The sequence below is a fragment of the Puntigrus tetrazona genome, chromosome 8, assembly GCF_018831695.1.
Source record: "Puntigrus tetrazona isolate hp1 chromosome 8, ASM1883169v1, whole genome shotgun sequence".
NCBI classification, from domain to species: Eukaryota; Metazoa; Chordata; class Actinopteri; order Cypriniformes; family Cyprinidae; genus Puntigrus; species Puntigrus tetrazona.
Genome location: NC_056706.1, coordinates 15577897 through 15593006, shown reverse-complemented (window position 1 = coordinate 15593006; position 15110 = coordinate 15577897). Strand labels below are relative to the sequence as shown.

At 38.6% G+C, this 15110-nt stretch overlaps 1 protein-coding gene across 6 annotated transcripts in view; it reads left to right on the top strand.

Moving 5' to 3' along the window:
- LOC122350591 (LIM/homeobox protein LMX-1.2) overlaps window positions 1-14899 on the top strand; it is a 70215-nt gene extending 55316 nt beyond the window's left edge. For all 6 annotated transcript variants that reach the window (XM_043247210.1, XM_043247212.1, XM_043247213.1 and 3 more), the window contains 6 exons: window positions 5309-5541; window positions 7186-7361; window positions 8150-8227; window positions 8698-8764; window positions 12542-12700; window positions 14088-14899. In XM_043247210.1, coding sequence (XP_043103145.1) covers window positions 5309-5541; window positions 7186-7361; window positions 8150-8227; window positions 8698-8764; window positions 12542-12700; window positions 14088-14245 — 871 coding nt within the window. In that variant the 3' untranslated portion in view covers window positions 14246-14899. The remainder of the gene's footprint in view (window positions 1-5308; window positions 5542-7185; window positions 7362-8149; window positions 8228-8697; window positions 8765-12541; window positions 12701-14087) is intronic.
- The last annotated feature ends 211 nt before the right edge of the window (window positions 14900-15110 follow it).

The window sequence follows — 15110 nt, the reverse complement described above, 5'->3', positions numbered from 1 at the left end:
TTAGTATCACTGAAAAGCCCTGAATGTGTGCTCTGTATAGGACATCCAGACTTAAAACTTTGAGATGCATAGTCTCACTAAAATATCCTGTAAAATGTCCTCATATGAGGACGCAGGGTCTTAAGAGGCTATGTTTATTTCACTCCACTTAATTGTGAAAATGTATTAAATGTCCTCTGGTACCTGTTGCTGTAAGTTTGCAATGGTGGACATTTCTTCTCACCAAACATGCAGACTTGGTGCATGAATATCGATTCTTCTGGCGAATACACTGGGCTGTTAGAGTCTGGAAGCAGATAATGATCTTTTCTGAAGTTATCTGTGTGGATTATCTCTGATTTGACTCGTGGGGTCTGGGTCTGGGAGGATCTGAATCAATATTGGCACAGGGATGCCTGAATTGTGTCTGTTGATCCAAATGCGAGGGTCTTATCTGCTAATCTGTGCGCTCAGGTGTTTGGTAGGGAGTGTACATCCTCAGGACAAACAAATTGGCTGTCTGAGGGACTTTATAATACCCCCTTCCCCAATTCTGTTTCGTCTGTGTCTTTCTCTTCCCCTTTTTTGTTTGTAACTTGTATTAATGACTCAATAGTCTTGTCTTTTTATAATTCATCTCTCACACACATCATTCACTCTCCTCATAGTATCCACAATAGGTTCTGTTTCAAAACTAACATAGCTGCCTCACAGTCTGTTGTTTACTATGTCCTCCATCTAGAATGAAAAATCTATGCAATCGATTTGTTCTACGTAGGCAAATAAATATAAACTCGTAAATAGCAGTCTGCACTGATGACTGGACTCCACCTGTTTTCAGTAGTTTAGTGTTAGCATGTTGCTAAGCTAGCACCACAACACTCTTAATGCACATTACAATGCATAGCACACACAAAATTAGGTAAATTAAGCAAGTAGTTAATATTGTTTTGGACACTTTTTTAACACTATTTTTAATGAAATATTTTCACTTTGTACTCCATCTTGGATTAATTTTTATCAGTAAACGATACATATATAGTATGTATTTATAATATAAGTGGTTTTGTTGACTGTCCTATTTCCTGATTTTTTTTTATTTAATTTTTTTTACTTCACAAATAATTTGAATGCATTTTTTTAAAAAAACATAAGTATATACAGTGAAATGTCATTTTGAAATGACATGTTCAGTATAGAGTATATTTAGATGTTCCGTTTATTATTATATATTTTTTTATTTTTCGTTATCCGTTATATTTGTCATAGTATCATGATATTTCTTATTTATTTATTTATTGTATTTTTATTTTTTTATTTTTGTTTTTGCTCTTTGAGACCAACGGCAGAAAAACTGAGATCTTGTGTTTTGTGTCTGGTGCTAGTACTTTTCCTCACTGTAGAGGTTTATTAAAAAGGCCCAGATGTGGAGATGCATCTGAAGGATTCTACTCTCTAGTCTCTCTTCAGCTTTCATCTCAAACCACAGGACAGAAATCCCCTCCAGAAGACGTGCGGCATCCCAGTAAGCGCCGTCGTTGTTTACGTCTGTCCCAACGTCCGGTTCGCTCTTCCCCTGCGTGCCCATACTCCGCTGCTCACCCAGACTAATCAGGTAATGTTACGGGGGATCGAGAGCAATGAACCCCCCAACCCCCACCTCCCACCCCCAGTCGCCTTTCGCCTGCTCACACTGCGGTGTTGTTTTAAAGCGCATTCTTTCGGTGCTGAACTTGGAAAGGTATTAAAGTGGGATTAGGGGCTCCTCCACAATCCAGCGCTTGTGTCATTCACTGGGCCGCTCTCTTTCACCCCCCTCATCCCGGCCGCCTCCCTCTCTCTCTTTCTGTTACCCCCCGCCTCTGCCCTGTTTGATTGTGGCGATCAGTGGGAGTTGAAGTGACTGTGCCTTTCAAAAGGAAAAAAAGGGGTAGGGTTAAATCCCTACTCCACTGCTCCCTGCTAATTCCCCTTGTTCCTCCAAGAAGGATTTACTTCTGCTGCCAGCTTGTGAAAGGCTTTCTCTGCCCATCCGAAAAGTTAGCCGTCGCCTTCCTGCAGAGGTGTGGTTGCTATAGCAGGGGCGTCATGCGTGGCTATTCCATCAGAGGTCCCGCTGAGAATGGGGAACGGGTCAGGGGGGCTGACGACAGCCAAAAAGTCCGGATTAGACGCCGGGACAATGCCAGGACAGGAAGATTCCAGAAGGAACAAATGGGAATTACAGCAGCAAAAATAATGCAAAGTGACAGAGAGGGGAAATAGAAAAATAATGGCTTACAAGATTAGAACGGGTGGGGAAAAAGGAGGTGAGAAGAAAAGAGGCGGATGAAAGGGAATGTTTTCATTTGGATGAGAAGGATCCCGAGAGCGGGGCGGCGTCGAGGTGAGCGGGCGAAACTGGAAAGTGTCACCAATGCTCAATAGGGTTCATTTCCTGTGCTTTCCGGCCTTTATCGCCCTGGAGTCTTTGACTGGGAATCGCATTGTTGAATGAACGTTTGATTCAAACTGAGTCGCGATGACAGATTCATTATTCTGTCTGACGTGTTTGACAGATCCGGCGTGTAACTGGTTAATCTAGCCAAAATATTACGTCAGCCATCGTTTAATGTGAACGTTGTGAGTGTTTGGATGTGTTTAGACAGCAAAAACTCCATAAATATGATGGAATGTGCAAAATCATCTTGTTATTGTTACCAACTCATCTTCTTTACAGATGTTTCACAAGATCATATCGCAGCGCTGTGGCCTTCATGCCAAAAATTACAACCATGCTAATCTTCAATACTTGCTCAATATTTGATTTGTGTGGGGAAAATAATTCTATTTTCATGAGATTAATGAAATCTGTGTGGACGTAATTGCTTGAACAATTGGGAGTAACCACAACAGATCAGGCAGTGTCTAAACACAAAATGATGAAGGTGTGTTTCTTAGAATTATTCCTTCGCTCAGACTGGAGAAAAGAGCCAGGTAGACGGATATCCCACAAACAAGAGAGAGTTGTTGGCATGTCAACAGTTTAGTTAGGATTAATATTTTTCTAATGGCAAATTAAAATTTTCTAATCTTCTTATTGTCCCACAATAAATAAAAGATTATAGGCTTATGTTCAGCCTGCTAATGCCAGAATCCATATTGTTATCCCGCTCAAAAAAAGAAATCCAAAATATGCTAACCCACTTGTCAAGGAGTTAAAATAAAATCAAATTTTACTATACATAAACCCTAACATTATTAGGAAAACATGTTACATTTTAAATAATTGATAACAACCAGAATTACACTATATATTGTCATGCAATTAAAAAAACAATTTATTAATTACATAATATAAATCTTTATTAGTTTACATTTAAAAGCTATATATATATATATATATATATATATATATATATATATATATATATATATATATATACAGTATCTGTCAATTAGTATTTGTCAAGCATTAATAATGATGCTGCTCCATAAATGACACTGTAGGTTTATTGTCATGAAATCTCAAAGGACGCCTGTAGAAAGTCTGACATGCAAAACAACAGTCGCAACAAAAAATACGCAGCTTTACAAAACTGCTGCAGCTGGTCGTGTGTCCAGCGGGCTGTCATTATCAGTCGCCCATCACCGTCTCACAATGAAATTACCATCACAAAACCCACCATATTTACACATATTCATCTGAACTCATATTAACACATATTCATCACTGTCAACCAACCCTGTCCACCATCCACAGAATATGATGATGATGGGCATTCTCCCTGTCTCTCCCTCCCGGTGAACAATGCCACAGATGAAATGCAGAGATACGCACAAGCGCTGGGGCAGCTGTCCTACCAGCCAGAGCAAACAAAAGAACCAAGGCTAATAAATCAGCTTTTATGGGCTGGACACTGTCACACACCCGCTTCCTGTAGAGGTGGGCTCCGCTGAACCTCACAAGATGAGAGCGAGATGGCAATATCTCTGCCTGTAATGAAACCAAAATGATTTTATCGGCACCGTTAGGAGGAAATGAAGGCTGGGGTGGCCGCAGTCTGTTATGTAAACAGACATGCATTGTGGCATAGTGTATAATTTTAGAGTTTGCCTGACAGGAGATCAGTTCATAGCAACGTAGTGTGCATTTGCATCAAATATGAGTGAAAGAAATGTAACAATTTTATTTTACACTTTTTTTATTATTTTATACATGCTAATTTTTATTTCCTACGATCAACAGTTTGTTGTCTAATTACAAAAAAAGAAATGTAAAAAAAGTTTTCCTCCTTAAGAAATAACTTCCGGTTTCAGTAGCATTGTGTGAGTGGCGCTGGAGCCTGTCTAATCACTGCAGTGAGCGGGGTAAAGCCAGTGGAGCTGAGGGCCCATGCTGCTGATTGAGGTTTGCTGGTGCGTTGGGTCGAGAGGTGATCCCGTATTTCCTCCCATTGGGTTCTGCTGAAGCGTTGAGGAGTTATCCAGGCTGCATTAACAGATGAGCCAGTGTCAAAGCAGATCACTCAGGGGCTCAACCTCATGCCCCCTGCCCCCTTAATCACCACACTATGATGGACAAGCACATGTAAAGACATTCACTGTGCTGGGATGCCTTACACATACTGTATTTTTAAAACTCTTAAAGGGATAGTTTGCTTAAAAAGTCATAAGTGAATAAAACATTATTTACACACTGTCATGTCAAACATGTGTGCTTTGTTTTTCTACTATTAAAGTTCTGCAAATATTTGAAAAGTTAATATGACAGACTTCAGTTTGTGATGCCTTTTAATTCTTTTTATTTATTTTTTTAAGAATAATGATTTTTATTTGGCAAAGACATGTTAAATAGATCTGTAATGACAGTAAAAATGGTTACAATATTATAAATATTTCAAATAATTAACCCTTTGACCTTTCTCTTCATCACAGAATCATCTCAAAGAACAATGTCTAATGATTTCCACAAAAATATACAGCAACACAACTGCTGAAGTTCAGGAAAAATGCAGCTTTGCCATCACATGAATAAATTTGATGTTAAAATATAAAATAAGTTATTTTAAATTGTCAGAAAAATCAGAATTTTAAGATTTTTATGATATGTTTGTTCACATAAATCCAGCTTAAATGAAAACGGTCCTTGCACACTGAGTCCAAACTTTTCGTATGCTTTTTTTTTTTTTTTTTTCATATTCATCATTCTTTCCGATTTACAAAACGTGAGGACATATCTATTTTGTAATGCATGAAACTTTAGTGTGGGTTTAGAGCAAAAGTTTTACCTTATGTCTTTTTTTAGACAGATTTTTTGATAATTTACACTTTTTTTTCTCCTTCACAGGTTATTTGCGACCAAATGCAGCGGCTGCCTGGAGAAAATCGCCCCCACAGAGTTTGTGATGCGGGCGCTCGAGTGCGTGTACCACCTTAACTGCTTCTGTTGCTGTGTATGTGACCGACAGCTGAGGAAAGGGGATGAGTTCGTCCTGAAGGACGGACAGCTGCTGTGCAAGAACGACTATGAGAGGGAGAAAGACCTCCTGGGCTCTGTCAGCCCCGATGACTCAGATTCAGGTATGAATACAGGCTAATCTATACACCACAGACCATAATGCCAGCATATTCGTGAATATATTTTAGGGGCGTTTCAGAAGATTTTCTTTGTTCTGTTTTTTGTCCATACAATGAGTGCCAAAAGTCTGACAGAAAACACTAGGATCGTTTTTAGAAATATATTCTGTAAAAAAGGAAAAAATACACACAAAAGTGTAGAATATGGCTGCAAGTTAAATTGCTGCAAAAAAGAAGAGCTTGAATCTCTGTGAGTGACAGAAGTATTTTAGTCCCTTCTCACTTCTTATCAGCCCCTCCGACTCCTTTTCCCTCACTTCACCGTAATGAGGCATCTCACCAAGCCTCACTTTTACCATCCCCATGTGGATTTCATTTAAACACACACACACACACACACACACAGCCCACTCTCTCAAACACTGAGAAATTTGTCAGATGCTTCAGCAAGACTGCATCAACTTTCTGGGACGTTTGTCTCTTTTCTATTCCTCCTTTGTACGTTTTTTTTTTGGTATGCGTGCTTAATGTTTCTAAGTTGATCTGAATGCAAGAAGTTAAGTGTAAGTTCTAAGAATTCATTTAGTTCACAGTACATCACAGAAAAAGTGATCAGAAACAGATGAGAGAGTGGACCGAATCAGCCCATCATGTTTGTATCTCCCGCTGATCACTTAAAAAGGCCAAACCATTTGCAGGCCTAATCGCCAGAGATGTTCACTGCTGATGCCACAAAAGCCACTGGTGCCAAATTGCAGAAGCCCTTAATCTCGAAAAACAGTCGTGCTGGGAACGTGCCCATTTGGGTTTTTAACTTTTGAACCAGGCCACGTTATGGAGTTTGGCACCTTTTTTTTAATTACTATTATTATTCTATTAAACACAAGCTGATGTGGCTTATTGGATGAAACCTCCACCCACTGAACAATAAAGCCAATCCCCCGTTTGACTATAATAATTACAGTAGGAAAGCCAGGAGCCATTTTGTGAATATGGCACATTAGCTGGACCTACTGAGAGAGATTATCACGACACAGGCTAGGCTTGATTAACCCGCCCGAGGATCACCTTAGACTAATTGAGACACTTTGATTAGTTCATAAGAACAGGCAGTGTACATTTTGTGATATGAGGCGAGATATTGAACTTTATGGATTTGGCGAGCTTAAATTCTGCTCGCGTTGTGTTCTTTTTTGCAAGCATGTTCACTGTTTGAATCTGTGGTTTTGCTATCTGTTTCACTTCCCCTGGATATTATACCTCGTTTCCCATATGTGCTCCACTTTCGTACCTTCCCCAAAACGTTGCATCCGCTGTGTGTTGGATTCTTATCAAAGATTTATATAGTGTTAAACAGCCAAAGCCGTGCGCTATTAATTTTAAACGACACAATGTCCAGTCCAATGACAAATTCACATACTTCACAGTCAGAGTTGCGTTTTGCAGTGGATGTGGCCCACTCATGCACTAATAAATTGATAACAAAAGTATTAAAACCACATGTGTCTCCTTTCATTATGGATGCGCTGTGACTGAATCTCTTAAAATTGAAAAGAACAAAAACATCTATTTATCAGTAGGCTGTCTAAAAGTTGCAGAGTTTTGAAAGTAAGTACTGATTCCTACGAATGATGGATTTCTTTCCAGAGAAAAGCGAAGATGAAGAGTTGGATATCAAGCCGGAAAAGGGTTCAGGAGGAACTGGGAAGGGAGATGATGGGAAAGACCCAAGAAGACCCAAACGACCGCGTACCATCCTTACCACGCAGCAGAGACGTGCGTTCAAGGCATCCTTTGAGGTTTCTTCCAAACCATGCCGGAAGGTCAGTTCCTCTAGACATCAGTTTCATCCATCTTGAACACCATCTCTCTATGGTCATTTGCAACTTTAAGAAAGTAAAATGTGTTTTTATGAGACACAGTTTAAATTAGAAATAGTGGGGTATATATTTGCAGTTGTTATTATCATAATTACTTGAAAGTTGCAATTAATGATGCAATTGTGAGACAGGAAGTTGCAATTTAAATGTTTTTTTTTTTTTGTCAGTTACATAGTTACGCTATAATATTTAGAGTCGCAATTATGAGAAAGTTTATGAAGTCACTGCTATAAAATGTCAAGTTGTAATTCCATAAAATTATCACAATTACAAGATATGCAGTCGCAATTGTGAGATAATTTAGTAACATTGTAATATTTTAAGAGATAGTTACAATTACATGGAATAAAGCCTGAGACTAGTTGCAGTTAACATCGCAATTGTAAAATATCAAATTGTAATGTTTTTAATATGTAATTACTGTAATGTGAGAAAGAAAGAAAATCGCAATTGTGATAAATATTTGCAATTATGTTAAAGTTTGAGATATGTATTGCGATTGTGAGATGTAAAGTCACATTGCATTAATGGTTAAAATAAAATGAAAAGCAATTGCAGTTGTGAGATATGAGGGTGCAATTGTGGGGTCAAGAAACTTTTGAGATAATTATATGCTAAATTAAAAGCACAAGAATGGCAACCTTTCTTTGAACATAGGCTTCATAGAAATAGGCTTCAATATATTACACTCGTCACTAAAGAAACCAATGATTTTTTGTCATACAATCTAGGTAAGAGAGACGCTGGCTGCAGAGACAGGCTTGAGTGTTCGCGTGGTTCAAGTGTGGTTCCAGAACCAAAGAGCTAAGGTGAGTCCAGATCCTGTACACTACCTTATTAATCATCCAGTATTACCCGCACAAACCTGATAATGTACATCCAAGGAACAGATAACACAACAATTTTTAAGTAATCCTCCAACAACGCACTAAACTCCTCGCAACTGCTGCCAAAAGGAAAAAGCAAGCAAGGCTCGAGACAGCAAATCTCAGTCGCTATCTGCCTGAAGCTTAACCTCTCGACGCATTCCACAAAAAACTCCCCAAGAGTTCGAGAGAGATGTATTCACATCCATCCTGCTCTTACGTTAGCGTCTGAAACCCACCTCAGAGCCCTGATTTTATCTTCAAAAGGCTGTGGATAATATAATGCAGCCAGATCAAGCTTGGCGTAGTTCAAGCAGAGGTGAACAACAAGGAGCATCTCTCTTTAGATAGTCGAGAGTTGGTCTGGGGAGTCGCGAAGTTTTCTGATTGTGCTTTTATCGTTATTTTTTCAGATGAAGAAGTTGGCGCGGAGACAGCAGCAGCAACAGGAGCAGCAGAACTCCCAAAGGCTGGGCCAAGGTAAAATGTCCTGACATGAACCTAAAGGAAACCGCATAGGTCCGAGATGGAAATCAACATGAATGAGTAGCATTTAAAGTATCTCCAATTTGTAGAATGTTTTGCATTTTAAGAATCCCGTTATAAAGTCCAATTCTGAAGGGGAAAATAGTTTGTTAGTTTGTGTCTTATAAATGTGTTATAAAGTCAGAATTGTGAGATATAACTTTTAACTCTAACTTTTTTTATGTCTCGTTTTTTTCTTCTTCTTGCAATTGCAAATTTATATCTCACAGTTCTTTCCTTATAGCTTGGAAATGTGAGTTTATATCTACCAATTTCTAGAAAAAAAGTGAGAATGACATGATGACAGAATGAAAAGTCGCAATAACCTTACATTTTTTTCATTTAGTACCAGAAACTGGCTTTGCTAAAATGCAACTGAGAATACTACAGTCCATTAACATTTACTAAAACTTTTATCCAATTTTTTTTTTCAAGCTTACTTTGCATAAATCGTAAAAGGTTCTGTTTTCTTATAGGCAGTTTTGCTTCATATCTTTTGCTTCAATTTTAATAGACTGCCTAATGGTAGAAAGTGAGGCATCGCAACTGACATCCAACCACACCAACCCTTGCCGTGTGAGTCGTGTCAAACCTCCCAAAACCAGGGCGAGCAACATAGGCGATGACCCCTGGTCACTGTAGATTAGGTCGAGAAACGAGTCCAGCTCTTGTGTTAGGGAGGAAGTGTGGAGGTGGACGAATTAATTTACAACATAAGCGCATTGAAGTTGCCTCCACTTTGACCGATCCACCCACCCCGTTCCCTCCTTTGCTGGAAGCGACCCAGCATCCCGGTTTCAGTAAAGCAGTTGTCTCAAGTTGCCATGCAGCCGGGCGAAAAAGATGAGCCATTGTGATCTGTGATCTTCACACTCACGGAGTTCACGAGCTTCACATTTATAAGACAATCTGTTTCGGGTCATGCTTGGCAACATTCCATGTATTAACACAGTTTTTTAGGCTAATTTTTCATTTGAGAGTGTTAAAGAGCTAATCCGTCAAGTAGCGTCTGTTTTGGACAGTTAATATGTTTTTGAGACGATCCAACTGAGCTTCTGTAACAGATGAGTTTGGATGACACCGTCTGGAAAATAGAAACGTGAAGAATATTATTCCAAGCTCTACGGAGGAGGACAAATGTTTCCTCTACAGCTCAAGAGTCTTAATTCCTGTACAAATATTTGTTGTAAGGCAGTGGAGTCCATTCCTCCATCAGTCATATTTATTTCTTCACCCTCTGCGTTTGTCTTTAGAGACTGTGGAAATAACTGTAAAGCTGTTTTATTTTAGAGATGACGTTTGAATACAGTAAAAACATTTATGGCTAAGTTGAATAAAAGTACTTGCATTGCTAAATGTTAATAACCAAAACATTTAATGCCTATTATACTCTAAGTACATGGATAATAACCTTGCTTCATAAATTTAAGACTTTGCCATTCATTTTGACACATAGTCTATTTACATTTGAAATTATTAAAGCAATTTTTGTTGTTGTACATCCCAGAGCAAAAATGTAAAAATCAAACATATTAATTCCACTTAATGTATGTAGCTTATAATATTTCTTTTTCTATTTACATTTTCAATCCTTAAAGAGACATATAAACACATGTTTTGTTGTTTGAGATAAAAAGCTAAACTTCCTGTGCAAAACTGAGGGTTTATATTGACATTTTATTGCTGAACAGACCCCCTTGTGCCCGCTCTCCTGCAAAGCCATAATCGAGGCGATCATTGAATCATCTTCAGTGATAAACCACAAGCAATAATACTTTTATTTTATAGACCGATGTTGGACTATTCTCACGATGCATTCATTTATGGAGCTTTGACTCTGCTGTGTAGAGCAAAAAGACCACTGTCGAACGTCAGAAGTGTAAAGTCATCACATTGACAATAGTTTCTCTCTGTTTGCTTCAGCACTTTTGTGGCCTTTGGCTGTGTCACATTTAATGGGATAATTCAAGTCAGATAGTGATCCATCTTTGGTCATGAACCTTACCCTCATGAACCAATAGAACTGTTTTCTCCGAGAAACGAATGAAAATGATAGGGTGATGGAGATGCTCGAGAGAGACAGCTAGGTGTAGATGAACTATTCTGGTGGTCTGAGATATTGAGAAGTCTTGTGAAGTCAGACTCCCCTTTGGGAAATACCATAGTGGTCTCGAGTAGTCCATGATGTCATGAATCATGGAATTGGGCTGGAATATGTCATCCAGTGGAGCCCCACGGTTAATACATTGTTATATTTGTTATCGTAAATCCTATCTGTCTTGGTTATAAGTGTCAGTTTTCCAATAGTTTCAGCTTTGGGGCCAGTGATTGGTGTGAAAACATTCTAGAAAGGACTTGCTGCGTCATGCTGTGGTTCAAGAGTTTTTCAAAGTCTCTACAAAAACTCTACAAAAAAAAAAAAAAAAAACAAGTTTTGTAGATGAAGACATACTTAGGCCCTGTTTACAACAGTGCTTTTTCATTTTAAAAGGTGTTTTAGAAGAAAAACGATCCTTGTCTTGTTCCAGAAAATCAAACCAAAAATGCATGTTACATGACCATTTATGCTGGTGCAACCATATATATGTATAGGCAGATTCCCGGACACATCTATTTGCTTGGAGCAGTTGAATGGGAAATGTACCTATACACATATATAAGTACAACAACGAGCATGATGTTATTGTTTACACGTTTATTAATGATGAATATGAATGTAGCAGCTACGCTATTGTTTTTAAAAGTCTCTGCTTTGGTCCAGTTACACTGAAACACAATTCCGGAGATTTCAAAATAAAACGGGGTGTGCAGCATTATCAAAAGTTCAGTTTTCGAAGGTGGAAAATGGGAAAGTAGTGTAAATGATAGGAGTAACCAAAAGTTATGTTTTAAAACAAAAAGCGTACTTAACGTACGTTAAACGTAATGTAAATGGGGCCTTTGTGAATAGTCATGAAAATTTTTATACCTCCTTTACACCATTACAAAAAGTTTACATTTTAATTTTTTATTTTAAAAAATAAGGGTCAATTTGTGTTACAAATATGACAATTTTATATTCTTTGGTTTTCATCTTTCTTTCTTTCTTTCTTTCTTTCTTTCTTTCTCTCTTTCTCCTATTTACTTAGTTGGTTAGTTATTTTTTAGTTTAGTTTTTTTTTTTTTTACTTATAACTTGAAGAATCATGGATTGAAAAGAATCATGGGTTATGGGTTAGCAAAGTGTCAGTGTGGTAAAACTCAACATCACATGTCTTTGCATCCGAGTAGAAGATGTAATGGAAACTTGTGGAAGCCTGTAGAAATGAAATGCAGACATCTTTCTTGTGAGAGCTCACCACTCGAAAGCAGAGGGCTGAGATGGTGGGCTCCAGACTAGAAGCCACAAGAGTCATTCCTAGCCCTCAGCGCTGAGTATGACTCATACAGTACTGCCCTATAGGGCTGGTGTCACAGCGTCTTCTCCCGCTACAGAACAAGAGTGTTTCTTGTTTGTTGGTTTTCGTGAAATTCAACTTGATTTCGAGGCCAGATACCAGACCCAGCCTTGATTTTTGGAGAAACCCAATCCGCTAGAAAGAACAATTCTTACTAAACGAAGCATTAATGTTTTGCATTATGTACAGTTGTTAAACTAACTACGCTCTCCAGTTTGTAGAGATGATGTCAGTCATCCCTACCCTGAGAATATCTCAAAGGCAGATCAACATTGATTTTTTTTTCCCCTTCCAGAGGTGATGTCCAATCGAATGGAGGGAATGATGAACTCCTATACACCATTGGCTCCCGCCCAACAACAGATGGTTGCTATGGAGAACGGTTACAGCACCGACCCTTTCCAGCAGGGCCTCACTCCTCCTCAAATGCCCGGTGACCACATGAACCCATATGGTGAGCATCAACCCAAGAGCTCTGTCATGTTTGCTCCCTGAAGCTGGGGCATGTGTTTGGACCACAAGATTCACAGAATGCAACCATACCACCCTTCTTTCCTCATGAGATTACACAAACGCACCACTTTATTTTGAAGTTTTCCTTCCAAATGAATTCAGTGTGTTTCAAAACCATACTCGCCCCATCCACTGTTCCCAAAGCGACCCCTTTGGTTTATTCGGCCGGGTCTCACAAGGATTAATGGTGTAGCCTGTTATGCTGTGTGACACTGTCTATTGGATTTTCGTTAAAGAGCCGAACGATGATCTGTGGTGCACCATGTAAAACAACAATGGTTAACCATGATGGCTGACGCACAAAGTGCCATGGGAAAGCATCCATGGGTCTGCTAGCAAAACAACACGTTGAGCGAAACCATTGAGAACTAGCCACATTTGTCAAAATTTGGTATTAAGTTTGGGTAAGAAGCGAATTGTAATTCCTCAGAGTGGGGCTGTTTCTGCACAACTCCAGTTGTTCTCAATATTATTGACATTAACTTCAAGCATTGGCCACATAAATCTGGAGACATCGGTCACAGACAGCCTAAGAACAGGTCCCAAGTGTCTTGTCATTCATTCTCCTGAATGGCAAGGCCCAAATCCCCGGTCTCATCACACTCCAGCTTGGGTTTTATGGGAGAACAGCAGGGACAGACAACATTGCCAGCTCATTAAAAAACCATAGCCCATCAACCTGTCACTGTCTTGCGGAATGGTGTCATTAAGTACTGGAAAGCGTATTACAGCTAACTGTGCCCACAAGGAAAATGATAGAGCAGGAAGATTAGCTCAGAAGTAAACATTTGCTATTAGCTCGGTTGTTAGTGAGAAACAATTTCGTTTAACAATATACGATTGTCTGGAACGTTGCATCCCATACAAATACATAATTGTGCAGTCGTAAATTATATGTTGTTTTTGTGAAGACTGACTCTTAATCATTATTTTTTTTATTTATTGTTGTTTAGCTTATATATGTACAGTGATATATCAAATGATATGAACTTTTACATTTTACACAAACTCTTGATGATCTGCAAGGGTCTCTCTGTGATATCAGTTTCTATTGTACCTATGTTTTGGGGTTATTTTTGGAAACTAAATCTAATTTGATACTTTAAGTGATATAATATAAAACAAACAAAAAAACTAACTCTAACCCCAAAAATAGCTAAATTAATTTGAATAAATAAATTGAAAACACATGATTATCACAAAAGAAGTTTAGTTAGATCATTATATATATATATTGTTATTTTTAATGTATTTTAAATAAATCAATAGATTCAGACAAAAAAAAAAAAGCATTGTAATGACCTGTTTTCTATTTTGTCTTACCACAGGAAACGACTCGATATTCCACGACATTGACAGTGACACTTCATTGACCAGCCTTAGTGACTGCTTCATGGCCTCGTCCGAGGCGGGCTCAATGCAAGCGAGAGTCGGGAACCCCATCGACCGGCTCTATTCCATGCAGAGCTCCTACTTTGCTTCATGAAAACCTAAACAGACAAGAAAAGGCAAAAGTGGGTCACTTCGCTGCAGCTCACTAGTCAGACGCCGCCTATCAAGGAAATACAACAGAATCGTCGACAAAGCTCAAAGACGAAACATCTTAGATAGACAAACAGGCAAAAACAGGAAAGACAAGTGAACTTGAAGACTTACGTCCTTATTTCTCTGCAGTGAAGCTCCAGCTCTGGATGCCCTGAGGCACCTGAGGCTGACTTTTTTTTTTTTTCTAGATACTTGTAGATTGTTTGTACATGACTTTCTCAGAAGTAGCATTTCATCTTATCCTCATCGACTTAAAAGAGTACTGACTTGAAGCATCAAGCCTCGACTTATGATTTCCTGCCGGGAGAGGCGGAAGATCACGACTCAAAGCTCATAATGCATGAATCCATATCTTTGTGATTGTTACGTTACAAAAAAGAAAAAAACCAAAATGAAAAAAAAAAACTTGTGTTGTTCAGATGTTAAAAATGTGATGTTCGGACTCATAATTTCTTCTTTTTCATTATGTTCAGCATTGCATTTTTATCACTTTGATAGGTTAGCCCTCTGAAAGACCATGTAGAAAAGCTTAGAGGGGGAGATATGTATAGTGTATCTGCATTCGTAAGTATGTTAGTGTGTGTGAGTGTGTGTACGTGTGTTCCAGTCTCCTCGCGTGTGTGTGTGTGTGTGTGTGTGTGTGTGTATGATTGTGTGTGCGTGTAACGATGGTGAGGTACTGTCATTGAAAGCTCAAACCATGTGTATATATACTTTTCCCACACAAATCAGTTGTGCATGTTAAAAATGGAGATCATTCTATTTATTTAACTAAAACATGCTTTTGAAGGTACTTAAGAAACTGA